At 35.8% G+C, this 25,874-nt stretch overlaps 3 protein-coding genes across 9 annotated transcripts in view; all 3 read right to left on the reverse strand.

Annotated features, from left to right (window-relative positions):
- The window catches only part of LOC127788344 (putative disease resistance protein RGA1), a 56,318-nt gene extending 40,391 nt beyond the window's left edge, over positions 1 to 15,927 (reverse strand). Inside the window, exons 1-2 of one of the 3 annotated variants that reach the window (XM_052316499.1) lie at positions 13,849 to 15,207; positions 12,915 to 13,113 (exon numbers count right to left, since the gene is read on the reverse strand). In XM_052316499.1, coding sequence (XP_052172459.1) covers positions 13,849 to 15,207 — 1,359 coding nt within the window. In that variant the 3' untranslated portion in view covers positions 12,915 to 13,113. Of the gene's footprint in view, positions 1 to 12,914; positions 13,114 to 13,848 lie in introns of those variants that run through there. The other 2 variants (XM_052316498.1, XM_052316500.1) reach the window with 2 other exon arrangements.
- LOC127788347 (putative disease resistance protein RGA3) lies at positions 15,566 to 16,246 on the reverse strand. Of its 2 annotated transcripts, XM_052316508.1 has the most exons (2): positions 16,115 to 16,246; positions 15,566 to 15,998 (listed from the first exon to the last, which is right to left on the reverse strand). In XM_052316508.1, the coding sequence occupies exons 1-2, from the start codon at positions 16,186 to 16,188 to the stop codon at positions 15,566 to 15,568; spliced, it is 507 nt and encodes a 168-aa protein (XP_052172468.1). In that variant the 5' UTR covers positions 16,189 to 16,246. The 2 variants fall into 2 exon arrangements, with proteins under 2 accessions (XP_052172468.1, XP_052172467.1); XM_052316507.1 differs by having other exon boundaries at positions 15,566 to 16,228.
- A 4,891-nt stretch (positions 16,247 to 21,137) lies between these two features.
- LOC127788345 (putative disease resistance protein RGA1) overlaps positions 21,138 to 25,874 on the reverse strand; it is a 104,624-nt gene continuing 99,887 nt past the window's right edge. For 3 of the 4 annotated variants that reach the window (XR_008020325.1, XR_008020327.1, XM_052316504.1), the window contains one exon: positions 21,138 to 21,568. The gene's annotated coding sequence lies outside the window, so the exon portion shown is untranslated. Of the gene's footprint in view, positions 21,569 to 22,792; positions 22,875 to 25,874 lie in introns of all 4 variants that reach the window. The other variant, XR_008020328.1, reaches the window with a different exon arrangement.

Consider the following 25,874-nt stretch of genomic DNA (forward strand, 5'->3'; position numbering starts at 1 on the left):
AAAAAAAAACAAATCGCAAACAAAGGAGATGAGAAAGGAAATGGGAGAGGACCAATGCCATGGCCGATCGCCCCATCTCTTTCTTCATCCATCATCGCACCGGCTCTAGCCGTCGACTTTCTTCCTAAACAACGGCCACAGAGGTTTTTGTTTGAAAGGAAAGAGGGGAGGAGACCAACGCCATGGCCGAGAATGAGCAACTCAACTAGTCGACCATGGCAGTGGCATTAAACTATCGAATGGCGAACGACATGAAGAACAACGATGGCGACCAAGACGATGACCTACGACGGAGAAGGAAGCAAGGCCTATGTTTGCCAGTGACACCGACCAGATATGGAATGGAGATGGCGGGGCGGGCGATCAATAGTCAATGCTTGAGAAGATTTTTGAGGGATGGGGGGTGAGACTGTTTTCTGTGTTTTTCACTTTTTAGTGTATTTTCATTGAAAATACCCTTATTTTGGGTTTTCTTTACAAAAATTTTAGTTATTTTTAAAATTATGTTTTCAAAAATAGCCAAAAATATATATATATTTTCAGTATTTTAAAAAATTAAAAACTCAAAACAAGCTAAAAACAAAGAGAAAAAGCCTTACTTTTCTTCCAAGCAGCTACTCTATGTGACAGAGAAGACTTTTCTATGTCAAAAGGGACAACCAACCATTTGCAAGGTAGACCCCAACCCAATGCCACTGTATCCTTCCAACCATTTACACTCATCCCCTTTTATCTTGAATATGAAGTTTATTATTGTTGATACGCCCTGCCAAAAGACCCGTGGAAGTAAGCCGGAACCCAGCAACAACATTAAAATATGAAGTTTGCATTTGAGGGTTAAATTATTGATGCTTGAAGATTAATTGGCAATTGAGGAAAAGGAAGATTAATTGGCAATTGAGGAAAAGGCGGCCCAAGTCTCATCCCAATTAATTAATCCAACAAGGGCCCCACTCGGCAATTCAAAGAAGCAAATTAAGATGAGATGAAGCTTGGCAATTGAAATATTTAATCAATTAAACAATTAGTGGAGTCTTGGCAATTGAAGTTGAAGCCCTTCACGTGAAGACACAATTGATGCAACGTGAATATATATTATTAAACAATTGGAAGTCCAGCAAGTCATGAATATTATATATATAATAGCAGGCATGGAATTAGAGGCAATTGGACCACACGGCAACTAAACAATTCAAAGAAGAGTCAAGCAGCAATTGGGGAGCACATGGGGGGGGGGGGGGGGGGCCTCCACGCGGTTCAAGACAAGGGGGGCCAAGAGGCCCCATTTCTTTTAAATTGTGGCCACCCTTAGGTGGTCACAATCAAGACCCACTTGGTTCCATTAAACCGAGTGAGTCTAACTCGATTCTTAACCCCATGCTATCTTAAATCCCGAGAGGAATAACTTGAGAATATGTCATTCGAGAAGCTCTCGATGGTTGCCACGTGTTTCCCAAGGATGACTGCAACGTCTCCCTCGCTCTCTCTTTTATAAGTAGGCGGCTTGTCTCTTCATTTGGGGGATTCATCTTTGGGAGGAATAAAAACTCTGTTTTGTTCTCAAGCATTCAAAGGGTCACTCAGTTCTTAAGGGCCAATCAGTTCTTAAGCCAGTCATTGCTAAAGGCCAGTTGGTTTTAATCAAGACCCAGTCGTTTCTAAAGAAGATCCAATCGATTCAAGGCCCAGTCGATTTTAATCAGATGCCAGTCGGTTTTAATCGAGATCCGGTCGGTTCTCTAGAGCCAATCAATTTTAATGAGAACCCAGTCGATTTTAATCAAGACCCAATCGATTCTCCAACCAGTCAGTTTTAATCAAGACCCATTCGTTATTAAGAGCCAGTCGATTTTAATCAAGACCTAGTCAATTATTGGGGCCGGTCGATTTTAATCAAGACCCAGTTGGTTATTTGAATAGTGATATTCATAAAAGAGTAACTATTCACCAACAACTATTCATCAGCATAAACACAAGCATTTATGCACATATCGATAATGTCATGCATATTATCTACGACATGCATTGGACGTATTTCTCAGAATATTGTTTGACTTGGTCGTTGGAGAGCCCACGCGAGGAATTCCCCCACGTAGCCTTCTAATTGTTGTTGTGCCCACAGGCTAAATTCTGGACGGCTTTCCCTTAACTTTGGAAGACCAATCTATTGAAAGCCCCATCAAGGTCCCACGAAAGCCCTTCCAGGTACCTTGCAGAGAAGATTCTGAATACTATTCCAGGCTCAGGCCTTGTTGAATTCCAACTCCGACCCAATCTGGATCCGTTGAAGCCTCGTGAATAATACCCTAGACCCTTGACATTGACGGATACTTTTGCTCAAGCTGATCCTAGATAAATAAATATTATTGTTATAATTTGATAACAACAATGTTCATTTTGTTTTTTAAATAAGTATATGTATAAAAAAATAAATAATCAAAATCACTAATTATTATCACTAAAGTGATATTTTAGTAGTAAATAGTTGCATTAATGAACTTAATGTATGAGAGTTTGAGTCTCGTGAACATTAGACAGACTTCCCTAAATCATGTGTAGTATCTCATTTTAAGAAAGTGACCCCATGACTCCAATGGCTGTTTTGGGCAGACTTTTTTGACTATCGGGATGGCTTGGAAATCACTTTTCATTGATTTGTTATTTTTTTTTCCTCTTTTCCTTTTTTTTTATGTACACATAAGAGATATTTTTTAAGAAAAAAAATTTCAAAAGACAAAAATAAATTAAAATTTCCTCAAGTTAATTAACTTTTTTATGAGAAAAATTATGTGTCCTATAAATAGGAGATCAAGGGATAGTCTCCCACTCAAAAGAGTTGAACAAGAAGAGAGAAAATAGAAAAAACAATAGAGAAGAAAGAAAGAATAGAGAAAATTAGTAAGGGGAAAAAGAATCTTTTATCAAGATGACCAATGAGAGGTTGGGAAGTTAGAATGAGTGAACAAGACCTCCTCCAAAGAGACCCTAATATGAGTTTCCCTCACCAATAATGTAACGACCCTTTAGTGGGCCTCGGTGATATAGTCTAAGATGAGATAATTGTTTTATGAGAGTAATGATTTTTTATGGTTTATATATGCTATTTGTAGGTAATTGTCACGAAAGTGGAAAAAGTCAATGGGTTGACTTATTGATAATGGGACAATTGAAGAAACATGAGATGAACTATCCTACACATGACTTAGAATTGGCAGAAATGGTATTTGTACTAAAGATTTAGAGACATTACTTGTACTGGGAGAAAGTGGAGATTTATACAGATCATAAAAGCCTAAAATATCTCTTCTCCCAGAAAGATTCGAATATGAGGGTATAAGAGTAATTTATTACCGTATGAAAGACCGAATCGACTATAGGGAATGCCCTGACGCTGAGATGCCAAAGGAAAATGATATGGCATTAACGAGTATCCCGAGATAGGATTTATAGTATCCAAAGAAATCGGATCGGAAACGATTTTCGGTACAGCTAAAATGCAGCTGTCATTTAGGCTGCAAAACCAAATCATTGAAGGCGACTTTCGGGAAGTCAACGAAAGCTTGATGGGGCTTCGATTTTTCTTAAAGAACAACCCTTCAACGGTTTCAGGAAGAAACGAAAAGGTTTAGGGCCAAAACGAAAATTCGGGCCTAAGTGCAGTTTTCTGAAATTGCCAGAAGGAGGTCAACACAATGTTTTTTCAGAATCTTCAGGGGTCAAATAGATGTTTTAGGACTTGACGGTCTTAAATACAATTATAGAAAGTTCAGGAGCTAAGTGAAAAGGGTCAAAAAGGTAAAAGCCAAAAGTTAAGGGGCTAAAGAGCAAAAAGCCAAAAGTTTGGCCAATGACCAGCACATGGCTGGTCGACCACAGCTTATTTTGGCCACAGGGTTGCACAAGGGATGGTCGAGGGAGCATTTTGTAACACCCCGCCTAGCCGGGCGTGTCACTATAAGGGTATTTTCGGGAATCTTTTTTTTTTATTATTAACATCATTACGCGCGGTGCTTCATGAACAACCTTCACATGCACACACAAGATCCCAAAAACCCCAGTCTTGCCCGTTTAACCATCAAAATCAATAATCTTAACAACTAAATGAGAGATAATCATAATGCAGCGGATACATTATCATCAAACACCGATTCTTACATAGCATTTTCATAATGAAATACGTAATATAGATAACCAAATGATAACAATGCTATCGTACAACTATTCTTATACAAGCTGAAATACATACTAAAACCCCCAAATGTTACAATGTCTATCAAACTAAGCACCATAGATCTTCAACTGGCCATATCCTTGCCCTCGCAGCAGTCCCTGACTGGAACATTGAACGTTCCAGGGGCATAACTTAAGTTAGATGACAAAACATCTAAGTGATGACATGAAACAGTTTACATAATGCATGAACAAACATACAAGCATGGCATACACAGACAAAACGACAAATGCAAACACGTCTAACTTGAGAAATCTCCCTGACATACTCAACCTCTCGTGAAAAATCCATTCCACACACCGATGGGGTTGACCTTGCCGCGACATACTTAATCTCTCGAGTGCCCTACCGTGTCACTCGTTCACCAAGATTAACCTTGTCCCATTCTCAAGAAGACCTCATCCCGTCTCATACGGACCCAATAACGACATGAAAATCAATACCCCGATGATATGAAAATCCCACGCCATGCACCGACTCTTTTGCAAGTAAAAAAAAAAGTTGATGCAATATACCAAATGATCAATATGTAAATGATGCCATATATACATGAACAAAACGCATAAGTATAGCATTCCGAGTTCTGGTCTCGAGTGCCCTACCGTGTCACTCGTTCACCTGAACTCACTACACTCACACCAAGACATATCCAAAACAAAGGTAAAACTAGAGTCAGACCACTCACCAGCATGCATTCGGAATACCTCAATCCTCGTGCAGTGCCTCGATTTGCGTGCCAAATCCCAAATACTTGAGCTTATACGCAACCTCGAGCCACAACACATCCTAAACACCATATTTAATTAAGAAAGCATTAAAATCCATTTTCCTCAAATTTTCCTTAATTTCCTCTATTTTCTCCTATTTTTCACCTTAGTAATTCCAAAATAATTATTTTCTCAAACATTTTCCCAAATATTTCAATACAGAAAATTCTAAAATAATTAAATCAAAATTCTGGAATCAAAATTACCAAAATGCCCTTCCTCACTCGCCCTCACGCGCTAGGCGCGTGTGTGACGGTGAAGGCTGACGCGTGACTGCACGCGCCACCCTCTTCTTCCTCGAGCCAGTCGCCGGCGGTTGCTCCGATGACCTCGAAACTGGTACCCCCTTAAAGCCCTTCTTCAGTCGATCACAACCCCACGAAAATTAGGTCGAAAGGCCACCAGAAAGTGCCCCGAAAGGCGAGTTGCAGGTCGCGGTGGCGGTCCGCCTAGGGCTTTACGACTGAGCTTCAATCGGCCACCAAACGTACTCCTTTGCTTCCTAAATGCTCCAGAAACGATTCCCACACTCCAAGGAGCAAAAGCCCTTTATCCCTTGCCTTCGATTCTCTCTCAAAATCGACCAATTTGATGTCAAAAACTTTGAAGTTTCAGCCTCCTTTTATAAACAAATTCTGGCCAATCAGCGGCCAAGCTTGGCCCCCAAGCCTTCCTACCGCCGCATATGACCTTCCCCAAGCTAGCCTCGGCCGTCCCATCGCCGGAAACGGTGGCCAGGTTTGGTGGCAGTGCGGCGGCCATTTTCTCTTTGTGTTCACACTACCAGACTTTGGTTTATTGCATTTTCACCCCCCCTGATTTTATCAAATCTCATTTTGGTCTTTTCCTTGGTACCCCTGATCTTCCCAACACCATCACTAAGTCCTACAAGTCTTGTAATTTTCACTTGCCCCTTGAAACTTCTAAAAAATTACCGTTTTGACCTCCCTCGAGCAAAATTAGAAAACTGCACTTAGGCCCGACTGATCGTTTTGACCTTGAATCCATTTGAATCAAACCCAAAATCGCTTAAGGGTTGTTCTAAACATAAAATACTAGTTCTTGACATGCTTCGTTAACTTTTCAGACGTCTCCTACGTCGATTCGATTTTCTCAGCCCGGTCGACAGCTGTACCAAAAACTGTTCCCAATCCAATTTCTTTCATCACTAAAAATCATAACTTAAATCACTCGTCGACACTATACCATTTTCCTTGGATAACTAGAGTCCGGAATACTCCCTCCGATTGATTCGATTGCCTAAAGCTGCGTTAGTGTACCCTATAACCTCATTTTTCAAAAAATTCCATTTATGCCCTTCATTAAATATTATTTATGACCTCAAATCATTCCCGGGTATTACACATCATTTGTAAAGGCATGGGCCAACAACGGCCACTGGGTTAGTCGAAAATTCAAGAAAAAGTGACCGAAAGTGGTCCCGCGATCGAGTACCTGCAAATTGCTTTTTGTGGTCGACAAGGGCTCGTTCCAGGGCCATCTAAGGGAGGTAAAAGCTCTTAAGGCCTTGGGTTAGCCGAGAAAAGGCATTTGAGGGTTCAGATTCGCCTATAAATAGGTGTCCATGAAGGCCAAAAATGGGAGTACTTGGAGCTTCAAATCGGCCACGAAATCAAATGAATTAGGGTTCCAAAATAAGGGGCTTTTGTTTCCCATAACTTGAAGAAGAATTCTAGAAAGTTTGAAGAGTTTTGGTTAATGTTTTGTAGGGTTTCGAGCTTCGCCAAAGAAAGACGCAATTCGCCTAAGCCGAGGCTTCAAGCAGCTGGTCGGAGGCCTTCCGGTGCTCCTTTTGGGCTCAAACTTGGCCATATGGATCGACTCAAAAAGCGCTACAAGTGGCATCAGAATCTCCAATTTTTGGTGTAACATCCTGCATCGAGCGATAGGAATGACAGAAACAACTTACCCTGATGGGCTTACGCAAACTTCCCAAGGGGTCACCTATCCTTGAACTACCTTAGCTCAAGCACCCTTAACCCCAGAGTTCCTTGCCTACATTCAGTCCAAAAGGTATCCAGCTGGTGTTGTTTCTTTCCTTACGTATCCTCGATATATACTACGTTTCTCTGGGCTCTTGGGGTATTACATTCTCCCCCTTGAGCACATGACGTCCTCGTTATGCGACCTTACAACCGGTCTCAGATTTCCCCCCCTACATGGCCGATGTGGGATTCGCCTAAGGTGCTTACACGCACCCCCCTAAGGACTCAACATTCTCGCTGAGGTTTACCCCACCACCTCGCTCAGAGGCTCGGGGGTCAGCTCTAATACCACCTGTAACATCCCGCATCGAGCGATAGGAAGGATCGAAACAACTTACCATGATGGGCCTACACGAACTTTCCAGGAGGTCACCCATCCTTGAACTACCCTATCTCAACCACGTTTAACCCCGGAGTTCTTTGTCTACATTCAGCCCAAAAGGTATCCAACTAGTGTTGTTTCTTTCCTTACGTATCATTGATATATACTACGCTTCTTTGGGCTCTTAGGGTATTACATCCGGTGTGCCATGGCCTAGGAGATGATCGGTTTGTAGCCTACATGCGCTAATCATCACGTGCAAACCACGCGCCAGCGCATAAAGAGGCGTGAGGGCTTGGAAAAATGTGAAAAATGTCCAAAAATCAAGAAAAATATTTTACGGGGCTTTGTGTAAAAAGTTTTAGTGTTTGTCACCCGGATGTCTCGATTTTCGCACTAAATAGTCTCGTTCTGCGTGAAAACGCAGCATTTGGATAAGTTCAGTAATTTTCCTTTGAAGTTCATATGATATTATGAATTTTTGTGGAAATAGATTTGATAAAATAGTCTCGATGGTATTTATTCGGATTTTTAAAAGGCAAAATGGAAGAAATGAAGGAAAATAGGAAGAAAATGGAATATTGAGATATTTAGTGATTAAATATGTTTTTTATGAATTATTTGCTCGAGAAAAAGTGATTAGTGAAACTTTCGAGAGTTGGCACGAAAATCGAGGTCGGACACGCATATTAAGGCGATGCATGCTTTTTGAGAAATCCGAGTTTATCTCTAAATGTGAGTTATCCTATCTTATATGATATGATTGTTTATTATGCATGATATTTATGAAAGATATGATTCATTTTGTCATATTGCATGGAAAGTCATGAATTTACGTGGCACGAAATTATTATCATATTGATATTTGTGTATGGGAATGAGATGTCACCCTAAGAGTGTAATCGTAATTCCCCAAGGGTAATTAATGGAATAACGTTAGGATTATCTTGCCAGAGGTGCCAAGATTTTGCCTAGAATTTCGTGCCGAGCTGGGCTAGGAAGTTACACTAGGGTAATGTTTGTTCATTTATTTGCATCATTTATTCAGATATCGTGTTTTTAAACCCTCGTTAGAAGATTCATATTCTAATCGGGTTATACCCTTGGAACATTCAAACGTTCCAGTTAGGACTTGCAAATATGGCAAGGAGATGATTGAGACGTAACGACACATGATGATGTGGTCGATGGGTTTGGCGAGTTGTCCCGGTATTTGTTTCCTCATGAGGATTCAGGATATATTATTATATTGATGATCATGTATAATTGTTATGGTTTAATGTATTTTTGAGGTATCATTAGGTTGTATCTTTGGAGGTACTTAATTGTTATCTCTTGATGATGAGTCTCTATGTAATTAAGTATTTAAAGATGTAATGGTACGGATTCTTATTTTATGATTAAAGTGGATTTCGATTCTGTATCATATCAGGTTTCGATTTTAGCTTCCGTATTTATGGTGATTACATGTTTTATCTTATTGATTTTTATTTTGGTATGCTGAGAAGGTAGATCGGGATTGTCAGGAAATGATTTATATTGAGTTTATGAAGGAAAAAAATGTATATTCTTGAAATTCTTAAGTTATTTAACGCCCTTGAAAATGGTGGGGCGTTACAGCTATGATGGTCCAGGAATAGACCCTATTGAGGCAAATGGGTAAGATGTTTATCTCTAGTCCTGATGAGAGGCTTATCGTGTATTATACCTATATGAGGGTATAGTTTGAATTGATTGAGCAAATTTGAGCTCAGCAACCCCATGATGTGAAATTGGCATAGATTTTGGAAGATATGGAAAAGTTTTCCTCAGTGGGATTCAGTCAAAAGGGTGATGAAATGTTGCTATTTCAGGGGCGGATTTGTTTTCCTGATGATGCAGAGATTAGGAATGGAATTTTGTCAAAAACTCACAAGTCCCGTTACACTATCCAATCTCCGGCAACAGTTTTGGTAGGATAGCTTGAAAAGAGATGTGGCAAGGTATGTTTCGAAGTGTGCGGTGTGTTAGCAAATTAAGGCGGAACATAAAAAATCAGCCAATCCTTACATTCGTTACCTATTCTGGAATGGAAGTGGGATAATATATCCATGGACTTTGTGACATGTTTGCCTAGGATGACAAAGGGGCATGCTGCTATATGGGTGATAATTGACAGGCTGACTAAATCAGCCCACTTCTTGTTGATAAAGAAGACTTACCCTCTAAACCGTTTGGCAAAGATATACATTGAAGAGATCGTGAGACTACATGGCATTTCGTCCAGTATTGTGTCAGATTGTGATCCTCGTTTCACTTCGCATTTTTGGGAGGCTTTACATGGTGCCTTCGGGACGAAGTTGAGATTCAGTACTACCCTTCATCAGCAAACTGATGGGAAGACAGAGAGGACGATCCAAACACTGGAAGATATGCTTAGGGCATGCATATTGGATTTCCTTGGCAGTTGGGACAATCATTTACCGTTGGTGGAATTCACCTACAATAATAGTCGTCAAGAGTATTGGGATATCACCTTATGAGGCATTGTATGATAGGCCATGTAAGTCACCTATTCGTTAGGAGAATGTTGTAGATAGAGCATTGTTGGGACCCGATATTATTATATAGATGATAGAAAAGATCCAAACCATTAGGGCCTGAATGAATGAAGCCCAGGATAGGCAAAAGAGTTACGCGGACAATAGACAACGTAACTTGAAATTTGATGTGGGCGATCATGTATGATTGAGGGTGACACTTATAAAGGGTGTGCGCAGATTTGGGGTGTCTGGCAAGCTCAATCCTCGCTATGTCAGTTTTTTTGAGATTTAGAGCGGGTTGGATCTTTGACCTACAGGTTGGCCTTACCCCCTCAGTTGGTGGGCCTGCATAATATGTTTCATGTATCTATGTTGAGGAAGTACGTGCCAAACTCCCAGCACATTATTGACTATCAGACCATAGAAGTCAGAGAAGATGTTTTTTATAAGAAAATGACAATTGGTATATTGGAGTGAAAGGAGAAAATATTGAGAAACAAGACGATTTTGTTTGTGAAGGTCCAATGGAAACATCACTCTCCAAACCAGGTTACTTGGGAGATCGAGGATGAGATGAGGTGTCTCTTTCTCCAGTTGTTTGTATGACCAAGTATGAATTTGAAGGACCAAATTATTTGAAGGGAAGGGGGGAAAACTGTAAGGACTCATTATTGAGTCTATGTCATGATTAATGTTTTTATTTTATTTTGGTGTATAGATATATATATCATAGTTTATAAAAAAATTTAAAGATTAAAAATTTAATAAAATGAGTTGAGTTTAATGAATAGGGATGGGCTAATGTGAAAAGTACAAAGATATGGGATGGCTAAAATTTTAAATGAAGTGGGCCTAAACTATGTGTGGGTTGTATATTTAAAATAAAATGGGTTGGGCCAAGTTGGAAAATAATTTTTTTAGGTCTTAGGTGAGTTGGGCCTAATTATGTGATTTTGATTAATGGATTGGGCTTGAGCCCATTTGCAATATGGTGAGATAAATTTAAACAGAAATGTAATTAATTGTGAAATATCCAAAATGGGCATTATAATAATAGTGGTTGTGTGCAAGTGAAAGGTAAAAGGTCATTTGGCAAAAGACATATGGCTCTCTCTTTTTTCATTTTCCTCTTTTTTGTCTCTCAATCATTCTTCTTCTCTCTGTTCTTTTCCTCAACCAACAAGTTTTCTTCCCCTTCTTCTTAGTTTTCTTCTTCATCTTCTTTGTTTCTTCTTCTTTTTCTTCGTTTTTCATCTTCATTATCTCATGACTTGAAGCTTCAAGGTGGATTTTTTAGATTTGAGGAAAAACTTCTTTTCCTTGGTTTCTCTTCATCAAAAGAAAGACCATTTCTCCTTACATCCCTTCTTGATATACAAGTTCTCTTCACTTTTCTTATCCATTTATGTGCAAGTTGTTTCTTCACTTGATGTTATGCAAGTTCTTCTTACATCTCCTTTTGTTATGCAAGTTCCATGCTTTTCATTTCTTTCATTTCAAAGTTATTAAATTTTCGGCTAAATTGCATAGCTTGTATTCTTTTGGCTAATAAGAGTTGAAATACTTCACAGATTATTTATACCAAATGACCTATCAAGATCTAAAAATGTTTTTGGATGAGATTCTCAAATAAACAAAGTAAACTTTATGGACCTCTAGAAATATTTTTAAACCACATGAGACCTTCTCCAAAATGACTATCTCTCACCCAAATTAAAAGAAAATTTAAAATTTAGATGTAATTTACCCTAATATACATTATCATCCTACAGTATTGCATCGTAATAATGAGAAATAAAATTTAATTTTAAATTTTAAGGGAAAAAGTACTCTAAAAATAAAAAACATATAATTTAAAAATAATAAAATAAAATAACTTGATCAGTTACCCTTCTGAAAATTTAAAAAGTATATTTATTTCAACCTACTTTTGTATTTTTAAGAATTTTAAAATTAATATAAATATTTTCTATGTATTAAAAATTAATGTAATCTAAAACTCGAATTCTAAAATCAATTATTTGGAATTTCAATTTTTTTCCAAAAAACAAAAAAGAAATCCAAATTCCAAATTCCAAATTCTTTGATTAGGATACATTTTATTAAAAACGTTTGTATTAGGGTTTAAATCCAAGAATTCGAATCCTAAATAAGATTTTTTTTTTTATTTAAGACTTTATTTGGTAATTTCTTAGGGGGATGTAGAAATTTTTTCCATATTTTAATTTTTTTACCTTATTTTAATTTTATAATTTTAATTTTATAATAATTTTTTAATTTTTTCAATAATATACCGAACTTTAAAAAATTTCCTCCATGAAGATATAAACCTTAGGTACGTATAGACCTATGTTATGTAAAAAATGGTTTACATAAGTTCATATAAGATTAATAGTAAATATTATAACAAATTTCAAATACATTTCTACAATTTAAAAAGAAAAACAAAAGTAGTAGTTCAAAAATAGTGATAGGTACACAAATTGTAACATAGACTTGAAAAGGGTTATATTGTAAGATTTAGGTTAATGTCATTTCCTTGAAAATAGTATTGGTTAAAGTAGCATTTTTTAAAATGATAAAAGACAAGGTTATATTAATATAAAGTTGAAATGATTTTTGAATTAACATATGGAAAAGTCAAGATAGAGTTAGAAAACATTCTAATATTTTTATCAAATTATTTACTAAATTTTTTAGAATACACTAAATGACACATATGTCATTTTTTCCTATCTGTAAAAACCAAGATAAATTTATTTAGAGGGAAAACAGATAAATTTATCTGTAAAAACTCAAATAAGAAATCACGTGACTTCTTTTTCAACGGTCACTAGATAAATTTAATAAACACAATAGAAAAGTACTTTTTATCTTAAATATTTTTCATATCCTACTTTTTTTTATCTATATATTAGTTAATAAATACTATCTAACAGTAAAGACTAAGTATAAAGTTATGGTTAACACTGTCCCTTAATAGGACACTGAATATCACTATGATATCAAACAATACTAACATGCTATCAACACATAAGCAATGCTAACCTATTAAAATGACAAAATGTGTAACGAAAATATCCCATGTATTAACAACAATAAATCAAAGGGAAATACAAAATTTGAATACAGGCATTTTAAATTAATAAGTAATGATTGGTACATTTGTATTCAAATAAATAACTAAACAATATCAATGCTCTATCAAGCCACCCTGTCCTATCACAAATATTTGGACAAATACTGCAAATATATGAGCTTGAACCTACAAATATGGAAGGAAAGATCATTAGAGCTTGAACCTACAAATAGATGAGCTTGGGATCACCCCAATTTCAATAAATCAAACTAATAAAACCTAAATACGAACAATACTACACTAGGCTGGCAAGAGCAAGGGACCAAGGTCGGGCCAACTGATATGGGACTTTGGAGACGAAGGAAAAATGGAAAAAAATGGTAAACATGTCTTAGATATGATTTTAGACGTGCTAGAAAAGTTCCATAGCAAGGAAAGATCATTGGAGGGTGCTCTCCAATGGAAGGGCAAATTGGCACAAAAAGGGACTTAAAAGCACTTACAGCTCATGAACATGGAAAGAAAGGTCTTTGGAGGGCCAAAACCTTTCCTGAAAAATCCAGAGAAATAGGAAACATATCCCAAAGACAAGGGAGCTTGAACAAGTAATACATAACCCAAAAACAACAAACCATAACCCATTGAGTAGGGTCCATTACATAAATTCTAACACACCAATCAATCATAACTTCTCTTATGTCTTTCCACGTAACTTTTTTCACTTCATCTACTATTCTCACAGGCGAGTCCGCGAGTGCTTGTCTAAGGTCTCCAAATGTCTAGACTATGTTAAACATGGCTTCTGTATCTTATTTTCAATAGAAATCACTTTGATCTTATCACACATAACCTCATTTTTAGCATTATTAGATAGATATACAATGTTTATGTGATGGGTGAGGGTTGAAAATTCAAGCTTACCTAGGTGATCCCGGCATTGTTGATATATAATTCTGGGATATGAGCTACCATATTTGAAACTCTGCCTATTTCTGGGTGTAGTCTACGGGCCAGCCTGCTGCACTCTTTAACCCTCAGTACTTTCAGTGCCCGGAGGTGTTGGAATCCCTCTGGCAATGCTGACACTTCCGGGCATCCAAAAATCTCGAGTTTCTGAAGCGATGCTGAGTATTGCAGCCACTCTGGGAGTTCCCCAAGGCTGGGGCAGTATGCAATCCTTAGGTAATTTACACTCGTAGCTGTGCCACGCAGCCAATGGGGCCAATTCACAAAGTTTGGTAATTCTGCAAAAACCATTTTCCTGATGCCAAGGTTTCCAAATGTAGTGATACTCCCCACATCCAAGTTGAGCTTTTCACAGTCATTGATCATCAGGTTCTCTAACTTGGCAAGACTTGCTATGCATTTTGGAAGAGATGCTAATCTCGGGCATCTGCTGATAGCTAATGTCCGAAGAGCTCTGAGGCACTGAATTTCTTCTGGCAAACAAACAAGGTTGGCACAACCGGTGATCCACAGAGACTGAAGAGAGGTCAAGCATCCGATTGCTTTCTCAGGGAAAGATTCCTGTTGTGTGGTTACATAGAGATGTCTAAGGCCAATCAAGTTCCCTATATTTTTAGGCAACCTCTTCAACTCCTTACAATCTGAGATCCTTAGAGTCTGCAGATTCAGCAGCTTGCAAATGGAAGCAGGGAGTTTTTTGATGCTACAGTTCCAACTGAGGTCAAGAAACCTCAAATGTTTCAAGTAACCAATAGATTTCGGTAAGACTTCAAAACATGAATCCTCCAAATCGATCACTCGCAAGTACAGGAAAGTTGAGATGCATTCATCAACAAAACGATCATGAGTGGATCTTATCCCATCCCGTGGAAAGAAAATGGTCCGCAGCTTCTGAAGTTTGAGGAGGGATTTTTCTACTCCCTGTCCTGACAAATCACAACCCAGTAAGGAAACATGCCGAACCATATTAGAAACATCTCCCGCATGGGATTTCTTCTTTAGGCATTCTGTTTGTGCTACAGACTGTGCAAGATCATGTACAAGATCATGCATTCTAAAGGTTACAGACAAGGGGCCATTCTCTTCAACCTCTTGAAAGAGTGATCTTGAACACAACTCATCAAAATACTGATCCCCGATTTCTTCGGGCTCTAGATTTTGGCCAGGACTTGACCAAATCAGCCCTTGTGCCATCCACAGCTCAATTAAATTATCCTTGTAAATGTATTGCCCCATTTGAAAAATTGAACAGTATGCAAAACATGGTTTCAGGTAAGATGGTAAGTGATCATAACTCAATTTCAGAGCAGGCATGATATCATTTTGCCCCTGACCTTGTAACCTCCATATTTCACTATCTCTCACACGTTGCCAATCACGTTCGTCTGTTTTTTTTGTACAGCAGGCTTCCTAGAGTCCTTGCAGCTAATGGAACGCCCTTACATCTCACTGCAATTTGCTCTCCGATGTCGAGGAGGTTCTGATGCCTACTCTGATCTTCTCCTTCTGGAAAAGCCCATTTCAGAATCAAAGAGAAGCACTCTCTCGAAGCAAGTCCATCAAGTTTATAATGATGATCGCTGCCCACAATGGAAACAACTGCATTAGACCTAGTGGTGACAATGACTTTGCTTCCTCTGCGACCACCCATGAGGAGAGATTTCAGTTCCCTTCATTTTACAAGGTCGATGTCCCACATATCATCCAAGACGAGTAAAAATTTCTTATCGGCCAAACAACCCCGAAGCCTATGCTGCAAGTGATCACTGTCTAGCTCAGCACAGGGCGAAGTCGTTGCAGATGCAATGATCTTTCTCATCAGCACATTCATATCAAAATCCTGAGAAACACCGACCCACATCTTCAGCTCAAAATGCCTATCAACCGGCTCATTATTGTACACTAAGCTTGCCAATGTTGTCTTCCCCAAGCCCCCAATTCCCACAATGGGAATTACAGAAACATGTTCGCTAGCATCATTCAACCTCTCAACAATGGCTTCTTCATCCCTTCTTCTTCCTATCACATCGACTCTACGAACAAAAGAATGGCTCGTCTCCCTCTGTATACGCACATTGCGCGGATCCGAAGACCTCTCAGAAAGCCTAAAATTGTTTTTCAGACCATCAATTGAATGTAACCTGTCTCTCATCTCCTTGATCCTTCTAACAACTGAAAGGCAGAAAGTAATTGAACTATGGCTCGTAAGATAGTTCCGTACCTTACCCATAACCTGGTTCTTGAGAGCTTTAAATTTGACCTCATCCAGAAGATCATCGGCGTCGGCGAAAGCATCCTTGACTCGGGCGAGCCATTTGGGAAGCTCGTCGTTCATTGACTGGTTCTCCTCTGCGTCCAATAGGACTAGTTTGATTGACGACAAAGTGGTTTCAAGCTTCTGGAGCTCGGTATCTGCTCCGTTTGCCAGGAAGAGTACTTCGTCTAGAAGTCCTTCTATCTAGCTTGTACTGAATGAGTTCTGCGACACTGAACAGAACCAGGCCTTCCATTTTTTCTTTCTGGGGGAAGAGATTGAAGGGTGTTGATATTTTAGACCAATGATTCTTACGCTGTTTGATAATTCTCCCTTTGTCTTTGTTATTTGTTCATATATATATATATATATATGACAAATTGGTTGATGCCTAATTTAGTTCTTGAGCATATTTATGGATTTTTAAGTAATAATATATAAGAGAAAAGAAGAGGACAAATGTTACTTTGCCTCCAAGCTGCTGGGTGACAAAAGGAGACTTTTCTGTGTCAAAGGGGAAACCATTTGCAAGTTAGGCCCCAACCCAATATTCAAAATATCACTTAGAATGAAAATGAGGTTTACAAGATCAAATTAGATAGCTGTGATTGCAAACTTTTAATGCTACAAATAAAAATTTAACTTGTTAAAATAAAAGGTAAAAGTAAATAATGTAACACATACAAATTTTATAATAGTTTGTTTGAACAAGCTATTTCACTCCATTTCATTCTTATCAAAAATTTCAACAATCTGCTATAACTTTTGGCAAGATCAGCTAAAAACTTAGTTTGACTGGTGCAGCTGTAATCTCTACTTTTCAATATATCAGTAGTAATCGAACACAAACAACTTTTATAAAAAATAGTTGAAATCTCTTACACTGTATTTCTTATGAGCTCAAGCACTAACCACAACAAGATAAGCATGTTGAGAACCTTTTACAAAATCGAAACCAAATATTAAAAGTAGTTTCTTACACAAAAAGAGAGATTTAAAAATGATGTAAAGAATACTATCCCTCTCTTCTGCTTGTAAAAGATACATGTTTTTAGGGTTCTTTGGCTCAAGATAGAAATATGAAGAGTTCAAAAACAATAGCTTTTTCTTTAGCCTCTTCTTTATTTTATACTTATTATCTAAGAAAATAATATCTACAAGAACAATCTTATTTTTCCTTAAAATAATCATTAGAATATTCAAAAATTAAGATAAAAGAAGGAAAGAAAATTTAGATCAATTTTAGAGTCTTAAATGTCAAAATTGTGCATTAAATGCACTTGCAACAGTTAGTTTAACGGTTAGAATTTTTGAGTTTTAGCACATTTTTATTCGAATAAAAAGAGTTTGTAATAAAATATTTTTTATCTTTGCTCGAGTAAACAAAATTTGTAATCGACAAAATTTTGTCTGTTTTCAAATACATATAATTTGTAATCAACTAATTTTGAAGTTTACTCAATCACAAAACATTTGTAATCGATTACAATTTTGCTGTAGAAACATGAAATAATTACTTAATTACAAATTAAATTTAATCAATTATACATCAATATTTACTCGATTACAAAAAAATAATACTCGATTAATTTTTACATTTACTCGAGTGGATTAAAATTATAATCAAGTAAATTTAAATTTTTACTTGATTACAAAATATTTGTAATCGATTACAATTATACAATAGAAACTTGAAATAAATACTCGATTGCAACTAAGATTTTAATCAATTAAACTTTAACATTTACTCGATTACAGATTTATACAATTGATTACACAAATGGTCCAGAGACTTTGACAAATTACTAGAGAATAAGTACTTGATTATAATTTAGATTTACCCGAGTATATTAAAATATTTATTTGATTATAAATTTGATCTGTCAAAAACTTGCAATAACTACTCGATTACAAAAGAATATTTAGACAAGTATAGACTTATACTCACTCGAATACATTATAACTTATAATCGATTAATATGCAATACAGAATTAACTTGCTCGAATATAATAGGATTTATACTCAATTAAGATGATGAGATCGGAGACTCAATTACCTAAATCAATAGTTTACTCGAGTAACATGAAATTTTTACTCGATTAATATTTTGATACACTCGATTGATTCTATGCCTTACTCGATTAAAACTTTATCAGCAATCATCTTTAATATATTGTTTTGAATATCATCATCAAAACAATTTTCTCATCAACATCTAATATATATCATCATCAAAACAATTTTCTCATCAACATCTAATATATAGCTTAACCTAAACATTAAGACCAAATATTTAAGATATTTAATACCCAAGTATTGTTTGTAAAAGTTGGTTAAAATTAACTTTAGAATCACATTCATTTGGTTACATAAAACTCTATCAGTAATCATCTTTAATATATTATTTTGAATATCATCATCAAAACAATTTTCTCATCAACATCTAATATATAATTTAACCTAAACATTAAGACCAAATATTTAAGATACTTAATACACAAGTGTTGTTTGTAAAAGTTGGTTAAAATTAACTTTCCAATCACATTCATTTGGTTACATAGAAAGCTTTAATAAACAAAGATAGTGAGATATTCTCATATCAATGGAATTTCGTTAGATTCTTAAAGAATAATAAGTTGAGTACATTGAATGTTACTCAACTAAAAATATTCATTTCTAGATCAAGAAAAAATTATTCTTCTTAACACAACATATTTCGTAGAAATATAAATACGTGAATAAATATTCATTCACACTATTAAATATATACACTTGAAACACATATAAATCAAGTAATTTATTTGCTATTGAACCGGGATAGGACATATAGAATTTTTCAAAATTGCAAATACATTGAGCACAATATATGTTACTCAATTAGAAGATTTTGTTTTCTAGATTCAAATAAAAATCATTCTACTTAGCACATTTATCAAATCACAACATATAACACAAAAATGCATCAAACCTAGTAACATGATTTTTGATTCACGTCTACCTAATCAAAAGCACACATTAGTCGAATAGCTTACCTGATATTCATCTAATACAGAAAAACATTTTGTTTCTATTCTATGACCTCTAAAGCATCCTATTTAGCAATATTGGATACTTAGAGAGATACTTGAATGATTTTGTTTTCCAAGCAACAAACATCCAAGCGACAAGTTCTTCAAGTATTCTTTCCTAAATTTTTCAAAACATTGAGAATCTTAGTAGTTTGATACTCAGCATCACATAGACAAATTAGGCTCTATGGATCAAGACTCAAAAACCAATACTTGGAGTGTATGATCATTTACCTAAGAACTTGATGCTTGTCAATAGACATCAAGAATACATATATGAAGCAGGTTGCTCTTGAGCTTAGAGTAAAGCTAACTCATATTTTATATACTTGGAATATCATGAACTTAACATTGCACTCATGCACTATCTTTAGAATGACTCTAAACTTAACATTGCACTCATGCATTATCTTTAGAATGACCCTAAAGAGAAACATAATACTAGATAGAGACTGCTAGACAAAGCATAGATTTAACATATCCTAAATATCAATATAACTTTAACACAAATAAGAACACGTTAACACATATTAATAGATAAACATATCAAGATTCCTTGAACTTATTCTCGAATCATCCTTAACATAGAACATATCTTACATTATAGTTTTGTATAAAATAATCATCATCAAAACATTCAAGAACAAACTCAACAATTCCTCTCTTTTTTATGATGACAAAACTTTAAAGATTAAGAGAACATTTATTAAAAATGTTCTACTAATCCTTCTCTCCCTTTTTGTCATTAGCAAAAAGGGTAAGAAGTTTGATACCATATGAAGCATATGATATCAGTAGAAAGAGTATAACATTTTCCTCTTTTTTTAAATTTTCATTTCTTTGATGAATAAATCATCAAGAGACAGAACTCCCTCTAAGTTTATGCCTATTGCTCAACAAATTTTTTTAAGACAAATATCACTTGAATATGACTCATACACATAAAGAGGTATATATATATAGAAGGATATTAATTAAAAAATAGATATACAAAACACTTTCTAATGAATACACATTTCAGTGTATCTTTTAGCAAGTTTTACTTTTAGGATACTAAACAATATGAGAGCGTGAATACTTTTAGAAGTACCGATAATTTTTCCTTAAATTTTTCCTTAGTAAATATCATGAAGATAATTTTCCTAGCATACACACATAGATATCAACACACAACACAGAAAATTCTTAAGGGTTTACCTATTCTCTTAATAAATAAAATATCGCTTGGAAAGCAGAGAGAGAAACAATCACAGAAAACAATTTCTTCAATCATTTACTCACATAGATATCACATACAAAAAAAAAAAAAAAAAACTTAAATTCAAATGAGCACATTCAAGAGTCAAAGATGTTTTGCATTCAAGCATGACATCTCAATTATTCAAGAAATACTTTAGACAAACAACAAAACTAGTTTACCACATTTAAGCCTTTGGATATGTCATCATAACATTAATCAAACAAGACATTGTCAAGACATGTATAATCAAATTCATTCAAGAAAATTATTACTCACATATTCAAATCAAATCATACAAAGACATAAATCAAAACTGAAATATATCAAATGCTAAAGTGCTTTTAAACACTAGAATTCTAATCCCATGTCACTCGAGTGATAAGCTCGAGTTATTTTATAAATAATTACTCTAGCTTAGCATTTTGAGTACTATTACTCATTTCTCAATAACATTTTCTATGAGAATGTATTCGATTAACTCTACAAGTCACTCGAACGATCTTAAAGACTCTAGCTATAACTATTGCACTATATTTAGAATTTCTTGAGAAATTATATAGATGAACTTGAAAATCACATTTTAAAACTTCAATACATGTCCTAGTATCACATAATCAAGGCAAGAGAATAATATCAAAAACATTTAAGGATGCAATTTTGCATCCTTATGCACTCATTACAAAATATCAATATACAAATAATGATCATACTACTCTTTCAAAATGACAAATTCTAATACACAACTGTCACGGTCTGCCTCCTAGAGTACCTACTAGCATAGGCAATCCATGAAAAGGTCGCTAAGAAATGGAAACAAAGCATCCCAATAGTACTTTCATGACATTATACTAACATTTACGTAGAGAACTTGACATTCATACAACACAATCAAGTAACATGTTTGGTCTGGGCTTAACAACCCATATAATACCAAAAAAAAAAAAAAAAAATGGTGGCATGAAACAAAATTACATGAAGACAATTGTTCTCCCATGCCCTGTTAAAAAGAAAACAAGACACTCCCCAGGATTCTCCGCTCGAGGTGACTCTGTATACACTATGCATCTCTCACCATCAGGCGTGACTAGCCTCATCGCCCACTATCGCTTTCCCTTTATTTGAATTGACACAGAATAAACAAAGTGAGTCACAAGGTTCAACAAGTATAATTTATGAAAAAGTAAGGCAGTAGGAAACAATGAGACATAAATAGACATACAACTAATTTATTTTACCATGTGTGATTACATCATGCATTTCTAACTCAACGATACATGCATCCCATATATATATCATATCAACACATGTCATACGATATTAGGTAAAATATATGCACCATCATCTCGTGGATCACTTTCCACCCTCGTCTTGACCACATTTCATGCGAGTATAAATAGCTATAGTGGGACTCTAACCCACAATCTTATACATCACAATGACAGATGTTGGGAGACTCTAACCCACAGTCTTACACTTTCTCCTTTATAGGATATCCTTTTGCTTTTCCTCCGTGCGAAATAGTAGGTGCGCTAATGTACATATAAGTATATCATGCATGTGAAACATGTATGTGAACATCTTATGCCTCATCTAAAATTGAGCCCCACTTGATCATCTTGTCACTACTCTTACAATTGTGAACTCTTTGTGGGCACATACTTGATAATTCATTCTTTTTGTATGGTATGTCACTTTAAAATAGGAATTTTGTAATTCATTTTACAACCAAAATATGCCAAATTATATATGAAATCAAATCCCTTGATGTCTAGTTTACAAACCAAAAAGCAGATCTCAATTCTGATATTGGAGCAAAAAGTTATGGCTAAAAGGGTACAAGGTGCGCAATGTAGTCCATTGCAAGAGTCGACTTTTGGCATATGGAGAGTCGACTTTTGAAGGAGAGTTGACTTTTTACAAATTGGAAGTCGACTTTTGAAGGAGAGTCAAGTTTTGACATATTGAAAGTCGATTTTTGCAAACAAAAACAGAACAAAATTTGCATAACGAAACCCTAACCCAAATTTTCAATTTTCAACTCATTTAAACTCGATTTTGGCTCAAAACTAGTGTCAATCCTTAGGAAATATGGGGTAGATCAATACTCCAATGAAACCACAAGCTTAAACACTCAAAATCATATAACAAATGAAAGATTTACAGACAACCAGATTTTTGCATAAAAACCAATTCAACCAAGATCCCCCCAATTTTTAGATTTCAACTTGGTGAAATTCATTTACAAGGCTTCCAAAAATCCCCACAAAACTCATTCCTACCATCCCCATGAAAAAAAGGGGGATTAAATACATAATGTGAAAGGGAAGAGAACTTGCCTTAAGTTGTAGAAACCCGATTGAAGCTGAAATTGCTGCCTCCAAATTGATCTTTGGTCCTTACTGAAGTTTACAAACCAAGCTAGAGGAAGAAGAAACAAGTAGAAGAGAGGATCTTGAGGTGGTCCAGAAGAACAAGGAAAAAAAAGGAAAAAAGAAAAAAGGAAAAGGTAGGAAATGAGAGGAGATGAAGGATGAAGTGCACGAGCAACCCCCTTCCCCCCTCTAATTCTCTTTGATTTTTTTCCATTTTACCCCTTGCTAAATATGCCAATTCCCATCATATCCCCTTTCAATTTAATTCTTTTTTCTTAAAAATAGACATACATGCATATACACATTTCTTTTTTTTTTTTCCCTTGCTTTTATTTTTCCTTTCTTTTCTTTTTCCATCCACATCCTTTATTTATCATTTCATCTCTCTTCTTTTTTTTTCCAATTTAATTATTTTATGGCCACAATATAATACAGGCTAAAATAATACCGAAAAATAATTTAGACTCACTAACGAGTCATTACAACAACGGACTTAAATCTAATTATTCTTGTCATTCACAAGTTGCTATCAAACAAATTCCAAGAGAATTCAATCATTTTGACATACGTCACATTCATCATATAGACCATCATGTAAGTATTAAAGAAACTTGCCCCACGTACATATCGTGGCAAAGTACTTAAAGTTTCATATAAAATATCAGAGTTTGAATCAGTATTGCGACTTGAAAGATAGAATTATTACTGAAAGGCAACATTTAACTGAAAGGTAATGATAAGACTGAAAGGCAAGTCTCGCATGGACTGCACGTAATGTCCAGTTCTGAGTGTGTATAAAGTGTGTTCTCATTCGAATTTACATAGGGGTACATCAGGGGGTAAGGTCACCCACCCTCTGGGAATTAGTTGGGCAAAGCTCAGACACCCTAATAAATAAATAAAATATTAAAGAAACTTACATTTTTACTTAAACAGCACACAAATTCTCAAGACACACAATTTCAATTTGTCAACCATACCATCAGACATTTATATTTAATAATTCTTAAACATATCCATTTTATTTTGAGGGATAAAATTACAGCTGGTAAACCTGAGAAGATTTTAATAAGAGTTGAAATATTTGAAAGATTACTTATATTAAATGACCCATCAAAGTCTAAAAATGTTTTTAGACGAGATTCTCAAATAAACAAAGTAAACTTATGAACCTCTAGAAATATTTTTAAACCACATGAGACCTTCTCAAAAATGACTATCTCTAACCCAAACTAAAAGAAAATTTAAAATTTAGATGTAATTTACCCTAATATATATTATCATACTATAATATTGCTTCGTAATAATGAGAAATAAAATTTAATTTTAAATTTTAAGGAGAAAAGTGTTTTAAAAATAAAAAAACATATAATTTAAAAATAATAAAATAAAATAGCTTGGTTAGTTACCCTTTTGAGAATTTAAAAAGTATATTTATTTCAACCTACTTTTGTATTTTTAATAATTTTAAAATTAATATAAATATTTTCTATTTATTAAAAATTAATGTATTCTAAAACTAGAATTCTACAAATAGATGAGCTTGGGCTCAACCCAATTTCAATAAATCAAACTAATAAAACCTAAATTTGAATAATAATAGACTAAGCTGGCAAAAACAAGGAACCAAGGTAGGGCCAACTATATGGGACTTTGAAGACGAAGGAAAAATGAAAAAAAAATGGTAAACATGTCTTAGATATGATTTTAGAGGTGCTAGAAAAGAAGGATCATTAGAGGGTGTTGCCCTGCAAAAGGGAAATTTGGCACAAAAAAAGGACTTAAAAGCACTTACGGCCCATGAACAAGGAAACAAAGGTCTTTGGAGGGCCCAATGCTGGACTTGAGTTTTTGGGGCCATGAGGCGAGACGTGAAAATGGGCCCGAATTGTATATTACATTCAAATTTTATTTTTTTTATAATAAAATATAAAAAATAAATAAATATTTATACCATAAGAATAAAATTAATTTTTTTTTTAAATTATCAATTAAAAACTACCATAAACGAAACAAAACGAAATGAAGGAGCAACTAACCGTTTGAAGCAAATCTGGAGTTAAAGCATCTGAGAAGCAGATCTAATCTGATGACCCAATCGGCAATCGAGAGGTAGCGAGCCACCGGCCACAACCCACAACCCACAAGGGCGAGCGATGAAGGGCGATGGCGAGCTAGCGACTGAGCAGAGCAGCGAGAGGCAATGCTTGCTGGGCGAGCGCCCGAGCAACCAGCCATCGACCACAAGGGCGAGGCAAGTCGGTGAGGACGAGCGATCGCCGATCGAGCAGCGAGAGGAGAGAAAGCGAGGGCGAAGGGCGAGGAGCAACAAGAAGAGAGAGAGAGGCAGCGAGCTACCGACGACGGAGCAGCAGCGAGAGGCGAGAGCGAGGGCGAGGGCGAGACGCGACGGAGCCAAAGAGATTGGGCCCATAGGGGCTAGGGCAGCGAGCGAAAAAGAGAGAAAGGGAAAGGTCACGTGAAGGGGGTGGGCGGGTGGAAAAAGCATGGGGCCCTAAGTTGTGAAATTTCCATGGTCCCTAGTTGTGAAATTTGCATGGGCAATTTTCAATTTATGGGCTCCTAAATTGTGAAATTTCCATGGGCCCTGAGTAGTTGCCTCATGGAAGGTCCGACCCTGGGAGGGCCAAAACCTTTCCTGAAAAATCCAAGAAATAGGAAACATACCCCAAAATTTTATATTAAATGTGTAAGCTGCTTGAATAATTCGAACCACGAATAAAGCACCAAATTTCTGAAATTATTTCCTTGGGATTGTCCTTCCAAAGACAAGGGAGCTTGAACAAGTAATACATAACACAACAACAACAACAACAACCCTAACCCATTGAGTAGTATCCATTACATAAATCTAACACATCAATCACCTTTATTTATGATTATAACTTCTCTTATGTGTCATCCCACGTAACTTTTTCACTTCATCTACTCTATTCACATGCGAGTCCACCAGTGCTTGTCTAACATTTCTAAATGTCCAAACCATTTATACATCGCTTCTGTATCTTATTTTTAATAGATACCC

The sequence above is a fragment of the Diospyros lotus genome, chromosome 13 (genome assembly GCF_014633365.1).
Source record: "Diospyros lotus cultivar Yz01 chromosome 13, ASM1463336v1, whole genome shotgun sequence".
Classification (NCBI taxonomy): Eukaryota; Viridiplantae; Streptophyta; class Magnoliopsida; order Ericales; family Ebenaceae; genus Diospyros; species Diospyros lotus.

Bases quoted from the DNA above. Each gene is read 5' to 3' on its own strand.
- LOC127788347 (XM_052316507.1), bottom strand. From the start codon at position 16,228: ATGAACGACGAGCTTCCCAAATGGCTCGCCCGAGTCAAGGATGCTTTC.